The sequence below is a fragment of the Gopherus evgoodei genome, chromosome 17 (genome assembly GCF_007399415.2).
Source record: "Gopherus evgoodei ecotype Sinaloan lineage chromosome 17, rGopEvg1_v1.p, whole genome shotgun sequence".
Classification (NCBI taxonomy): domain Eukaryota; kingdom Metazoa; phylum Chordata; order Testudines; family Testudinidae; genus Gopherus; species Gopherus evgoodei.
The window spans coordinates 9,239,785-9,253,354 of NC_044338.1; the positions used below are offsets into that span (position 1 = coordinate 9,239,785).

At 39.6% G+C, this 13,570-nt stretch overlaps 1 protein-coding gene across 3 annotated transcripts in view; it reads right to left on the reverse strand.

The window, feature by feature from the left end:
* The window catches only part of NF1 (neurofibromin 1), a 169,411-nt gene that overhangs the window by 28,460 nt on the left and 127,381 nt on the right, over window positions 1–13,570 (reverse strand). For all 3 annotated transcript variants that reach the window (XM_030536886.1, XM_030536884.1, XM_030536885.1), the window contains 11 exons: window positions 11,365–11,567; window positions 10,044–10,237; window positions 7,181–7,321; window positions 6,696–6,975; window positions 5,161–5,375; window positions 4,874–4,935; window positions 4,627–4,741; window positions 3,637–3,738; window positions 1,793–1,933; window positions 1,042–1,168; window positions 372–503 (listed from right to left, as the gene is read on the reverse strand). In XM_030536886.1, coding sequence (XP_030392746.1) covers window positions 372–503; window positions 1,042–1,168; window positions 1,793–1,933; window positions 3,637–3,738; window positions 4,627–4,741; window positions 4,874–4,935; window positions 5,161–5,375; window positions 6,696–6,975; window positions 7,181–7,321; window positions 10,044–10,237; window positions 11,365–11,567 — 1,712 coding nt within the window. The remainder of the gene's footprint in view (window positions 1–371; window positions 504–1,041; window positions 1,169–1,792; window positions 1,934–3,636; window positions 3,739–4,626; window positions 4,742–4,873; window positions 4,936–5,160; window positions 5,376–6,695; window positions 6,976–7,180; window positions 7,322–10,043; window positions 10,238–11,364; window positions 11,568–13,570) is intronic.

The following is a 13,570-nucleotide window of genomic DNA, read 5'->3' on the forward strand; positions in this document are numbered from 1 at the left end:
TATAAGTTTACAACTAACATTTTATTTAAATATTTTCCCTCCACATTGTTCATTCTTGCTAGGCTGCTAGAACTCTTGATTGCTTTACTTTTTAACATAAACATTTAAATATTTACATTTTAGAAACTCTCTCCAACCTGTGGGAGAATTTTGAAACAGATACGTCACTAGGTACCCCACATGCTGAGTTTACCAACTTTGTTAGCATTCACTTCACTGATTTAACCTTTCAGACTAATTTTCTGAACAGCTCCGTTGTTCTCTGACAAAGTTTTCTTTAAATAGCTTTTTAATATTTTATCTACCCAAGGTCAAGAATTTACACACCCCATTTCTTTTGATTAGGCAGAAGGTTAGTAGTTCATTTTTACCTGCCAGATAAGCCACACTCTGGGTATTCACCTCAAACTTGTCACAATTCCTATGTTTATTAACCAGAGCTAGTAGTGTGTGTAAAATCCTTACTGTCCTTGCTACGATGGTAGGAGAGGGATGCCTGTATCCTAAGAAACAAGGTTATGAAACAATCAAGTATTGAGCATTTAGTTTTTAATGCATATTTATTATAATGCTTTTATCAATTTTTTCATTTCTCAGAACCCTCATGTATACAAAGAAAGAAAGCACAAACGTAGTGAATGATGAACATACACTAAAACTATTATTTTTCTGCCCTCTCCCAAAGCCCAGAACTGCAAGTGTCCAGGCAGATATTCTACATATTTATTTAAATTCTTGTCCCATTATGACCACCTGTATAACATGCAGTAAGCCTGAAGTGAAGTCAAGCCTAACTGATAAATAGAAAGCACTTTTACAGAAAATACCACAAAAAAACAAAATAAAAATAAAGCCATACCTCCAGTGACAGTTCACACTGCACAATGTGAAATCCTGATGCCATTTAAGTGAATGAGAGTTTTGCAATTGATTTCAATGCGGACAGGATTTCACCCTTTATTCATTCTTGGACTTGGTTATGCTTCTAAGCTAACTAAGAATACGACATGAAAACAAGCACAACAAATTTTCTATTCGTACCTTTTAGAAGATGTCCTACTAGTGCAAAATTAAAGTTAGAGTTAAAGTTGAGTCCAACAAAATGATCCATCTGTTTGCAGTGCCATTCCAAAGGTCTCCTGATTTCCATAAATACTTCTTCTGGGCTCTGTTAAGGAAAAACAGTGTCTGATGGTATGCAGCTGCAGATTATTCATGCTTATTATTTACACCACTACATTTTTGGTAAAAAATTACAGAAATCCAAAGTAGTTAGAATCTTGCAATAAAATATGTAAATAAAATCCTTATGTGTAATGTTGACATTTCTGTGCTCTGTGTCAGTCTGGGTAGATTCCAAGCAATATTACAAGTTATAAATTTCTACTTTTTTCCTCTCTTTCTTTCTTTCTTTCTGGAGGTGGGAGAATGAATTTGCTGTGATTGTGCACTCTCGACATGTCAAAGATTAGGTTAAACATTTAAGGAGAAGTGGGATAAGAGCCCAAAATGTATTCAGCTTCGTTCAGTATCTTTTTACCCTGCAGTACAATTTCAGGTTCTTTCGGAATCAATGTTAATAAAAGAGTTTTTATAAGGAGGTTTACATGAGGACTCTTAAATGTTGGAATATTGATTTCCTTGCAAGTCAGAGTACTGGATACCGGTTCTTTTCACTCAACTATTTTGTTCAACAAGGAAGTGTACACACAGATTTATTTGCTTTCAAAGATAAGAATGCACAGTACATTAAAGGTTGCTCACACAGTTTACTAGCAGGTGGATCACTTACCTTGTCATTGAATACTCGAAGACTATCTAAGGTATGTAGATTTTGCTCAAGTAGTGCTGTACCTGCTGAATAAAGGTTAACTTCATCTAGCTGCAGCACTGCCATTGCCACCCAAAAGAGGGACTTGTGCATAGGAGAGTCCTAGAGGAAAAGATTGCAGTGATTTTAATTTGAAAACAGTTTCTGGAAATGAATAAAACAGGACAAAGTGTATCCTGGTAATCTTGTTTATGTCATGCATTCTTAAGCTATCCTTGATTGGTGGTGGTTTGTCATCTGTGTATGGGGTTCTCTCCTCAACCACATTAAAGACAAAACTGACAGTCCACATGAGCACCATCTATATTCCTCAAGCAGCTGTATTCTTCAAGGTGGATGTCTAAGTACCACAGAAGAACCAGTCAAAAGGATCACTCTTTGTGATTGCTGCCTCTCCAATCATTCCATTCTTTCAAATCACACATATTTCAAATCAGTACTGCGCCTTCATTCCACCAATCTGGGAAGTGATGTGTGTGTTCAATGCCAAGCCTAGATTCCAAAAGATGTGACCATAATGCTGTCGCCAAATTAGTTGGGCCATTACATGCCCAATCAGATTGGCATGCTGAGCAAGTGAGCATTCAACACGGTTTTTATTAAGATTATGTCTTCCTTATAAATGACAGACATACTGGGGATCCAATTCTTATCCTCTGTGTATGACATTACCCGAGATACTTGCAGGACCAGGGACCAAAGTGTCTAGCTTTATACTTTACTGAAGTAGAGTCAAACTATTAGACTTAAAGTGAAATGAAACAGAACTTCCAAAGGCTACGTGGCCTTCATTGTCTTTACAATAAATACTCAACTTAAACTTCTGTACTAAAATGTAAGTTCATGACATATCAACACAAAACTGAACCTGAAAATAATGTACTAAGGCACAACTAATTCCTACAACTCATTGTTAATTCTAAACCCTAAATAATGTCATCTGGTTGGCTCAGCAGACAACGCTGCTAATACAAAATAAAGTGACCAGGATAAGGATGACATATCAAATGGTAAAATCATCAGAAGATCCTTCAGACAGATCACTAATATTTACTTAAATTCTTTGATGTGCATGGAAAACGAACATTACATTAACACGCCTTCCAAATGCATATATCAAGAAAATGGATGGAAAGTTAACTTCTCTTGAGAACAAATTTCCAAGATCAGTTGCAAGCAGAAGAGACTTTACAGAGTTAGCCACCCTTTTCCAGTAATGCCCAGATTCAAGAGCTTCACTCTACTTTCAAATTTACTATGTCCCTTTGACAGCGTGTGCAATACAACTCTGCAAAGAAATTTTACAGAGATTCATAATTGTATGCAAACTGCTGGGTTGACAAAGTCATGAACTTCATGACTGGAACATTTCAAGTCAAATGAGACTAGCTTTTATGACAAACCGCGATCCAGAAGACCTGTGCCAGCAGTCACAGATTGGAATGACAAAAAAGCTGAAGAACTCAGGAGAGAAGATCATGAAATAACCTCATTCAAACCTTGCTGTGGCTTTGGACCATAATACTGCTTCACCAGACAATCACATGGAAGCTCAGCTTTTCCAAAGTTTTTGCAGAGAGGGTCTCAAATACAAAGTGGTGACATTTTTTATTTCCCTTCGAGCAGGAATTACTTTCAGAGTAAAGGAACAGGAATATTTCCCTTGAGCAGGAATTACTTTCAGGGAAAAGGAACAGGAATATTTCCAGAGACGAAGTTCACTATTTGTATTAATATTTTTGAGGTTAAACACGTTTATAGTTTTCATTTACGAACAGATTCATAGTTTTATCAGTGTTATTTACCTTATTAAGAAGTGGCTGCAGCTTGGTTAGTGCGATAACTGTGGCTTCTATAAGAACTTGGCTGTTGTAATTATCAGGACCTTTTAAACAGCTCTCAAGTCCCTTTTTGGAAAAAAGGGAAAAAGACATTTAATTTTTATCAAAAACCCAGGATCTAAAGACCAAAGTTCTAACCAATAATTAACAGCAGTTTTGATTTAGTTTTGAAAAGTTTAAACTTGTTTTTAAAGGATTCTGATGTATTGTCAGTGAGGATTACAAACCGAGAAGACGTTTCATGGTGCATATAAAAGTTAAGGTGCTTTACTGTTATTTTAAGGATCAGTGGAGCTATTATATCAGAGGGATTGAGTAGTCCTGATATTTTAGATACTGTTCACTTAAATTTTAAGTCTATGAAACTTGAGTAGAATAATAAAATGCTCAAGGGAAACTAATCTTTATGGTACACTGGTCATCTGCAATTAAACACAGCTTTATCATCTTGCTTGGTATCATGGACACCATTACCAAGCTAACTGAACAGTTTTAAAATATTTCACTTGCATAAATGGCAAGCACTTTATTCAAACTCTTTTTAAGTTACTTTATTTGCTTTCCACAGCTATTACATGTATAATTTCCTTCACAGTTATGCAGATGCAGCTAAGTACTGAGCTGTTAGATTCGACCTCAATGCAATGCTCCAGATTCCGTTAGAGATAAATTATCTAACCATAACATTTTTTTGTAGGAGCAGCAGCGCTGGGTAAAATTACTAAAGAGAAATCAAATTCAGTACCACCAAATTTATTCTGGTCAGAAAAGGTTTGGCTACAAAAATTGGATTTTCAATTATGCATCAATTCCTTGTTCTGCATAAGAATTCACTCTAAAATGTGTCAGTCATTAAATTCTGCTGAATCCAAAATTTAATCACGAGACCAAATCATTCGGCTGTTAAAGGAGCTATTCTATGACTTACATCAAGAAAAACAAAGAACCGTATACCTTGCTAAGAATTCGGATTATTTGTTTTATTTGCCCATGTGACACTCGTTTACTGATACAGCCAAAGACGACAAGTGCTCTTGGTTGCAGAGATGGATTATATTGGAATGCAAACCTGTGAGAAACAGAAATTAGTTGTATTAAACACTTTTGTTTCCATAAGCCTGAGCAGCAGAAAAAAAAAAGAACAGTTACACATCTACTACATGTGCAGTTATAGGTTATGTTTCTGTGAATCACAACATACTTTTGTGCCAGGTCTGTCCACTGGTCCAGCCACTTGCATGTTGGAATATCTCTCATACAAGCCTAAAAAAAGATATTGAATACATGTAACTTTAAGCAAAAGCACCTATTTAAAATATGTACTGCTTTTAATTCTTAGAGACCTATTCCTTATTTAAGCACTTAGTACTAAGCCTAGTCAGGAAGCCCACATCCTCTTATGCTGCTGGCCTGCATGATAGTATATACAATACTACTATGTTATATCTCATGGTTTTTATTAGTTTCTCATTGTCTTACAAATCGTACCTCCATGATCTCCAGCAGAGCTTCAGTAACTGTTTCCAGGGAAGTAAGTGCAAAAGTCTCCCTCTCGTATGAACCAGGAGAGAATGACCTATCCCGATAACTGGATCGGAATGCTATGACAGCTGCTGATTTCACTTTGCTGATTCCAAACAGCAAATAAAACTTGGGCAGCGAGAACTCTGTCAAGCTAAGTCTCAAAACTTGCTTCGTCTCCTCTGTTAATTAAGAATTTACAAGTTACATTTAATATATTGAATCCCATCCCACATTTCAAAAAGTACTTTCAAGACCCAAAACCCATTTTTAAGGTGTAAGCATGTATTCTAGGAAGTGGACCACCTTCACTTGGCAGGGGAGAGGAAGACAGACATTTTGTTGAAGATGTACTTGCTAGTGGGTTTTAACTCTATTGGTTCTCACTGTTTTATCTTGAGATCATTGAAAAACAGCAAAAATATAATAGCATGTAAGGTATCCTCTTTTAGTTTCACAATCGTCTTACACAAGTGACATTTTGGTTACCTGGTATTCTACACATCTATTCAACAGCAGAATTTCAGCCAATGAGAGCACAGTTCCCTTTCCATCTACATCATGAAAATCCTTGTCGCTAATGTCTCCACATCACCCCTTTTCCAAACGAGCCACTCCCTTTAGTCATTATTTACATTAAAGACCTGCCCTAAATCAGCTAATCAGTTTTTAGCCCAATTCTCAGTCATTCTAGCCATACACCCATGTGGCAATCTCTCGCAAAGCTGATGAACAGCAACACAGCACTTTCAAAACCCCAGAAGAGAAACGAAACTTTAGTGTTATAGATTAATCTTTATGACTCACAAATATTCACAGTGAATAGCAGAGGCTGATTAAATGACTCACTTTTGTTTCAACTATTCATCTTGGTCACCCTATTACTATTTTGTATACAACAAAACAATTGTTATCCTATAATTAACTATCGTTAAGTGAGTTGGAAGTACTGTCTCTTATTGTAAGTTCTCCTAATTTATGACCATCGCAAGCGACAAATTTCTACCACTCCACTCCACTGTAGCCATTGGCAATACTGGATCAAGCACAAGAAAGCTCTGACCTCAACTGTGATCTAGTACTGAACTAGAGTTCACCTTTACTAAAGGTCTGAAAATACATCACCACAGTGCCACCTGTGGTATCAGGGATTGTCTCCACTTACCGTGGATACAGGATGTGGTGATCGATCCACCAGGAGTCAATTTAGTTGGTCTAGTGAAGACCCACTAAATTGTCCGCTGATCGCTCCCCAATCAACTCTGGTACTCCACCAGAATGAAAAGCATAAGGTAAGTCGACTCCAGCTACGTTATTCACATAGCTGGAGTTGCATAACTTAGGTCAACTTAACCTTGTAATGTAGACTTGCCCTCAGATACAGTAGCTTCATAGAAATGACGGTGGGGGAGAATGGGATGGGAACAGGTCAAGGAGATATTTGCTAAAGCAAAGTAAACTAATGAGTGATTAACTCAATATAGTATTTCGTAAGAACTTACCGCTAAAGTGAAGTTGTGAACAAGTGCACAGAGAATGAATGATGTTGATGACCAGGCCATGGGTGGAAGCTCTAAGAGAAAGAGGACCAGTGGCTACCAACAAAGTAACTACATGGAAGAGGTAGGGGAGATGTGCTGCCACATCAAGAGAATTGTTAAAGGAGAGCATCAGCATGTAACGTGCTAGAATGGCAATATCATCCCACATCAGGTGTTGCTCTAATGTAGGAGTTGGAGACAGACAAGTCTTGTCGATTATTTTGCACATCCTCCCTATTACCTGAAAGGGAGCAAACATTTTATTTTAGTTAAAGCAAAAACAGGGCTCAAAGTTTCACTCAAACACCATTACAATTAAACTTCACAATATTTCTATTAAGAACACATATTAAAATACTATCGTACCACTGTTTAGAGCTGGTACCAAAGAGCAGTGTCAAATTACTGACTGACTTAAAGGTAAGTTAAGGAATAGAAACACTCACTTTGCTTGAAACCAATTTCACATTTCCAGAAGCCAGTGCTACAGCTGTGTCTGCCATAACCTCAGCTTTTATGGATCCCAAGCCCCCTGTGGCACTGGTTTTGATGAAACTGTCCAACACTACATCAAGTAGATCTGTTATCTAGTGGAGAAAATAAGTAATCATTTGCTTGTTAATGTCAGGTACACGAAATTCAGGTGTAACAATCTGAATTAAGCAGCCTGATAGACAAGTGACTACTTAGTTCTATTACTTGAATGTATGTGGTGAAAATTACAGCACCAGCATCAGTGATTTTTCAACAAAGATAACCATGCTTAATTTAACATGTTTACATTGTTACATCTGAATCCCACATAAAATTTATATTTATAATAAAACTAAGTGTGTGCGCGCTTCACAGCTGTACAGTTAGATTGTGAGGACTTAGTCTGCATCGTTTTCTAGTTGCCATTTGAATCTAAGATGTTAGATAAGTATTATTTACAGCAACAATTTGGAAACTATGCACTGGGATTTTTAAGGTACAGTAAATATGTCTTCTTTTTAAAAAGCAAGAAGAGATCTTGTTTATGTAAAGTATCGCCTAAAATATTAGCCAGATATATATCTTAGCTATCATTAAAACGGTACTGATATCTTGCAAGAATTTTTAGGTTGTGAGAAAGCTACGTATTTAATACAGATATACAAGTCGCCAATGCAGAGAAAGTTTCTCTTTAACTATCCAGACAAAATAGTACTAACGATTGAATTAGGCCACATACAGTGTTTGACTGCTGGTTTCAATCCATTGTAGTTTTCACCATCTACGAACTTGGATAAAACCCTGGCTCCATAGAATTCAATGGCAAAACTCCCACTGACTTAAAAGAAGCCAAGATTTCACCCTTTAATTCCACATTCTCTATGTCTGCCTGATAATTGACTTTCATATTGGAGATGGCATAATATAAATGACGCTCTTCCTGTTACAGTCCAGGATTGCAAATTATACTGATTTTTAGTGAGCGAAGTTCAAACAGGAGAGGCAGCTCACCAATTTTGGTGGCAGTTACCATGTGTCTCAAAGTAATTTGGCGACACTGTGTTGCAACATCATGTGGTGACAGGACTGAAGAAGAGCAGGAGAAGGGGGAAAAGGGAAGGAATGTAACTAAAAGGGAGTTCATGTCAGCCAGCAGGAGGTCAATAGTCAGTCAAGCAAACAAGCAGACACATTCTGACAGCGAGTGAAGCTGGCTTTTTGGTTGGAACTTTCCTTATTAAAGCCATAACTCTGAAAGCCATTTTTCCTCTCCTCCAACTTTTGTCTTCTGGGAACAGACTTATGAGCTTAATTCACAATTAGGTTAGAAGCCACTGGGGAGAGGGGCTGTCATACTATTTGACCATATTAACATATTATAGAACGCATTCAATTTTGGTGGTTTAAACAAGGAGCTTTTATGCCCGCTCTTGAAGTATCCATGCAACTATTATGGTTATAACAGGAATGCCAAAGATATTTCCTGAAACAAGGTGGGTGAGAATAACTTTTATTTGATCAACTTCTGTTGGTGAGAGAGACAAGCTTGCAAGCTTATCCAGAACTCTTCTTCAGGTCTGGGCTAAAAAAACACTGTATACAGAGATACTTCCTGAATTTTCAAGTTTCTGCAGAAGTCAGGAATGTATTATTAAAAGCCAGAGCTCAATATTTAATGTTAACAGGAAACTTGATTAGAAGTTGTGTGAGCTGCGATCTACATACATGGTTAATATACTGAAGTGCTGTTAAAAGAAGAAAACTGTTTTGGCACTAATATTAAATGAATGTAAAATGCCCGTCTGCAGCGTTGTAGCTGTGTTGGTCCCATGATATTAAAGAGACAAGGCGGGTGAGGTAATCTCTTTATTGGATGAACTTCTGTTGGTGAAAGAGAAAATTTCAAGCCACACAGACCTCTTCTGCTGGTCTGGGAAAGGTATTCAGAGGCCATATCTAACTACAAAATTAACTTGACCAAACTTACACTGGCATACAGCTGCTGCAGTAATTACATCACTTGTGCGTGTCTACATTTTGCTCCTTGTGTAGGCAGTACACACCCTCATCAGGATCGCTTGTATCAATTGCATTGTTAGTGTGGGGCATTATGGGATAGCTCCTGAAAGCCAGTAACAGTCATCATAAGCAATGCGAGGTCTACACTGACATTGCGTCACCCCAACTACATTTACCTTGACTCTATGCTGCGCACGGAGGTGGAGTTATTATGTCGGCATAGTGGGGTAGTTAAATGGGGGGGAGTAAAATGCAAGTGTAGACACTTCGGGCAAGTCTACACTACAAAATTAAGTTGACTTAGGTTACACTGATGTACAGCCACCGCAGTTTGGCATGTCCACAGTAACGCCTTCTATCGGTGGTGCATGTCCTCATTAGGAGCGCTTGCACCAATTTCATTATCAGTGTGTGACATTGTGATGTACTGACAACTGGAGCTCCAGGCAGTGGAGCTCTGGTTGTCTGCCACAAGCTACAACACTGCATTGACCTAACTACATCAACTTAAGTGTTATGCCTCTCGTGGAAATGGAGTTATTAGGTCTGCGTAATGGATGACTTACATCAGAGGGAGCAACACTCTAGTGAAGGCATTTTACGCTGACCTAATCCCTGCAGTGTAGACCAGACCAGAGTGTCACAACTATATACAAAGTGGAAGAGATTGTTAAGGACCATTCAAGGCAAGTGGTCCATTGACACCCGGGCAATCATAGGAGAAAGAGGAAAGTGGGGGTGGGGTTAGTGGATTCTAACCTATAATCTCATTTACACTTTGCTGTTAAAGGCATAATGAATTTATGCAGTCAGTACCTGTCCAAGACTCCCCCATATCTTTGCTTGAATGGAAGGATACATCTGTTTCTCATTTATTGTCATTGTTATAAGCTTATCAAGAATAGCTGTGACTCGCTGGCGTTTAGCATCGTCATTGTGCTTACAGAATCGGACCAGATTCGACAACCAGGGAGTCATATATTCCAGACAAAGGTGTTTCAGTTCAATACCTGAAATCAAAAATTAATGTTATTGTAACAGAAGGCCACTGATGGTCTCTTCTCTTTGTATGTGCAGAATTATTTGCAAGCAGCTTTCTTTACGATTTTATTGTCCAAAAATAAAGTCTAGGTACCTGGACCAAAAAAATGGTCAAAGATCAGAAGTAGGATTATTGTGTAAAAGGCAAAGCTTTAAAAAGAAACATACTGTTCCAGTGAAATCCAAGCCATACATCTTTAGGAAAATGGAAAGAAGAGTGACATCTTAATTCATGCTGAAGAGATCTAAGCGAAAGCGGCTCAAGGCTCATAAACACTAATATTTAGAATTTACATCGTACTTTCCATCTGCAATGTGCTTTCAAAACGTTCATCTTCAACACCTTCATGAAGTAGATATAATCCCCATTTTACACGTGAGGAAAGAAAGGCAGCTATGTTCCAAGACTCAATCAAGGTTAGAGAGAGAATCAGACCCTGGATTAGAATTAAAATTCTTTGTGTCTCCTTTAAATTATTAACAGTGTGTGTAGAGGAAAGATCCTACATATCTTTTGGGCATATATTTTCTAGACTTCGGGGTTTATCACCAACATAGAACTCAGATTGTGATGAGTGTCCATTTCTGGTGAATTTGTGACACTAAAGTAAGCCTCACCAAAGTAATCATTGTACACAACTTTCAGCAGTGATGTGAAAGAGCTAATATACAGTAAGATGTTAACTAACAAGCATTATCGTTGTAAACCACTGAAACCACTTATACAATTTGTCTTACATTAATGTCAAAAAGTCTAGGGACCGTTTTAGACATTGATTCTATGAAAAAAGAGAGCACTGTTCTGTGAATGAGATAATCTTGTCTTTACATTGTTTTCCATACTAGCAGATTCCAGTCTGTATCTTGACACTGCTTGGTTCCAGAGCACTTCACCACCTGCTGATTAGGTCACAGATATAATGGCTAAACTTGAAAAGCACCTGCAGATGCTTTAGGCTGCATTTCTAATTGAAGCTGACTGTGCTAATGGATTAGCTCAATAACACGAGAACATTTATTAACTCTATAACAGAACTGAAAAGCTTGAACTGTTTCAAATTTATTGTTAGCATTAGAGAAAATGAATGCTACTTACTAGATTTACTAAATCCAGAAATACACTCTTCCAAAAACTCTAAGGTAAGGTGTGGCTCATTAGCTGCCAGAGTCTTACTAATTGACACAATAAAAAGGGTGTTGTTGGCAGGGATACACAGACCTGAAGTCTCCAGTAACTGGCCCTCAATCTTTAAATTAAAGGTACAGGTTAAGGCACACAGAAGATTATAGGCAGCAGACCTGCAACAAAGCATAAGTGATGCAATTTAAATTTTTTTCCTATGCAACTAAAAAAATCTATACACAATAAATAATTCCATTAAAAACAGCACAAGAGTGGTAGTCATGTCTCTTACAATTCAGTCTAGTGTTGCCATGTCAACAGGGGCAGCAAGTTTGTATAATTTTTGGTGGTGCCCAGAACAGGTCCAAGTCCTCCTCCCACTCCCCCGCCCCCACACCTGCCTTGTTAGCCGATACATATTTTTTAAAATAATGTAAAAATGGACTGGAAACAGTAGGCGTTTAACAGTTTCCCTATATTGCACAATGTGGGGTGAGGGGTCTGGGGTGGGCTCAGGACTAGGGCAGAGAGTTGGGGTGTGGGGGGATGAGGGCTCTGGCTAGCGGTGTGGGCTCTGGGGTAGGGTGGAGCTGAGGGGTTTGGGTTGAGGGGCGGGGCTAGGGATAAAGGGTTCACGGTACAGGAGGGGGCTCAGGGCTGGGGCAGAGGACTGGGTGTGTGGGATGAGGGCTCTGGCTGGGGCTGTGGGCTCTGGGGTGGCACTGGGAATGAAGAGTTTGGAGTGTGGGAGGGGCTCAGGACTAGGGAAGAGGGTTGGGGTATGGGAGAATGAGGGTTGGGGCTGAGGAGGAGTTTGAGGTGCAAGCAGGCTGCCCTGGGGCTGGGCCCAGAGAGGAGGACTCCACAGTTCTCAGTCCTCTTTCCCCCTGCAACCCCAGCAGCACCCTCACTGCACGCGCTCCTAGGGGGCGGGCCCCCTCCCAGGTCCAGGAAGCCCCTTCAGCTCTCCTGTGGTGGGTGACTGGGGGGAGAGGGGGCTCCCATCATGTGTGTGCCTCCTCCCCTCCTTCCTCTGCAGGTGGCAGCTCTGCCACTGCCTCACCCTGCCACCAGCGCCACTCCCTTTTGTAGTTGGCAGCGGCCAGCGACGGAGCGCAGTGCCAAGCGGCAGGGCAGCCGCCCGCTGTCCAGGGCACAGGCAGGGACGCTTTGGAGGAGGTGTGCGGGGCCGCAGGTAGAGCCTGGAGAGAGACCCGGCCCCGAACATTGGTGGAGCTGGGCCCTCATGCCCTGAATTTGCTGGAGCATGGGCATCACAGGCCCGTATAACCTGCTGCTCCTGCATGCCAAGGGAATCAGAAGATTAGGTCCTGAACTTAATTTCTTCCTTCCACGGACTGCCAGCACCCAGAGAGCTCCTTCGCTCAATAAACCCTCTCTGACAAATTGAAAGAGCATCACTGAAGGGCTCCATGTCTAGTTACTCTTGGATGGAACAGATTAGAATGGTATGGAGGGGGGAGGGAGAAAGGAAGAGAAGAGGGCTGCCAAAGGGCTAGCAAGGAAAAACCTGACCAATGGTTTCTCAGACCCATATAAAATCAATGTGTACATTTGAATTGAGGTATTTTTGAGATCGTGACTAAAACTAGTTTATCCTTGGAAAATCTCTCCTTAAATATTGCACATGTAACATTAAAGTGCTTATATCTTACACAGGTACATTTTACGCAGTAATGGCAAGAAGACAACTCTAGAATTCTCCTATGCATTAAAGTGAATGCGGGAAATATTCTCACTTTATTCCCACACAGAGAACAACAGAGCCTATAAAAATTCAACGGCATGTATATGTATATTATACTGTGTCTATATAGGTACACACAGATATACAGAGCTGCTAGAAACTGGAATTCCCACTATAAATTCTGAAATATCAAAAAAATTCTTTCCAAAATTGAAAAACTGAAATTTTTGAATTTCCCACAGAACAGGAATTCCAAATTCACAGACCTTTTTGAAATGTTTGAAGGTCCTCAAAAAATCCTGCACTCCGGATGCCTGGAGGCTGGGGATTCCAAGCAGCTGAGAGCCTGAAAGCCCTGCTTCTGAGGTAGTCCACCTAGCAGGTTGGAGCCAGGGACCCTGGAGACCCTGGCTTTGAGGCAGCTTTTCTGGTGGGCTGCCAGAGATCTAGGTCTTCTAGGCTCCCTGTCAG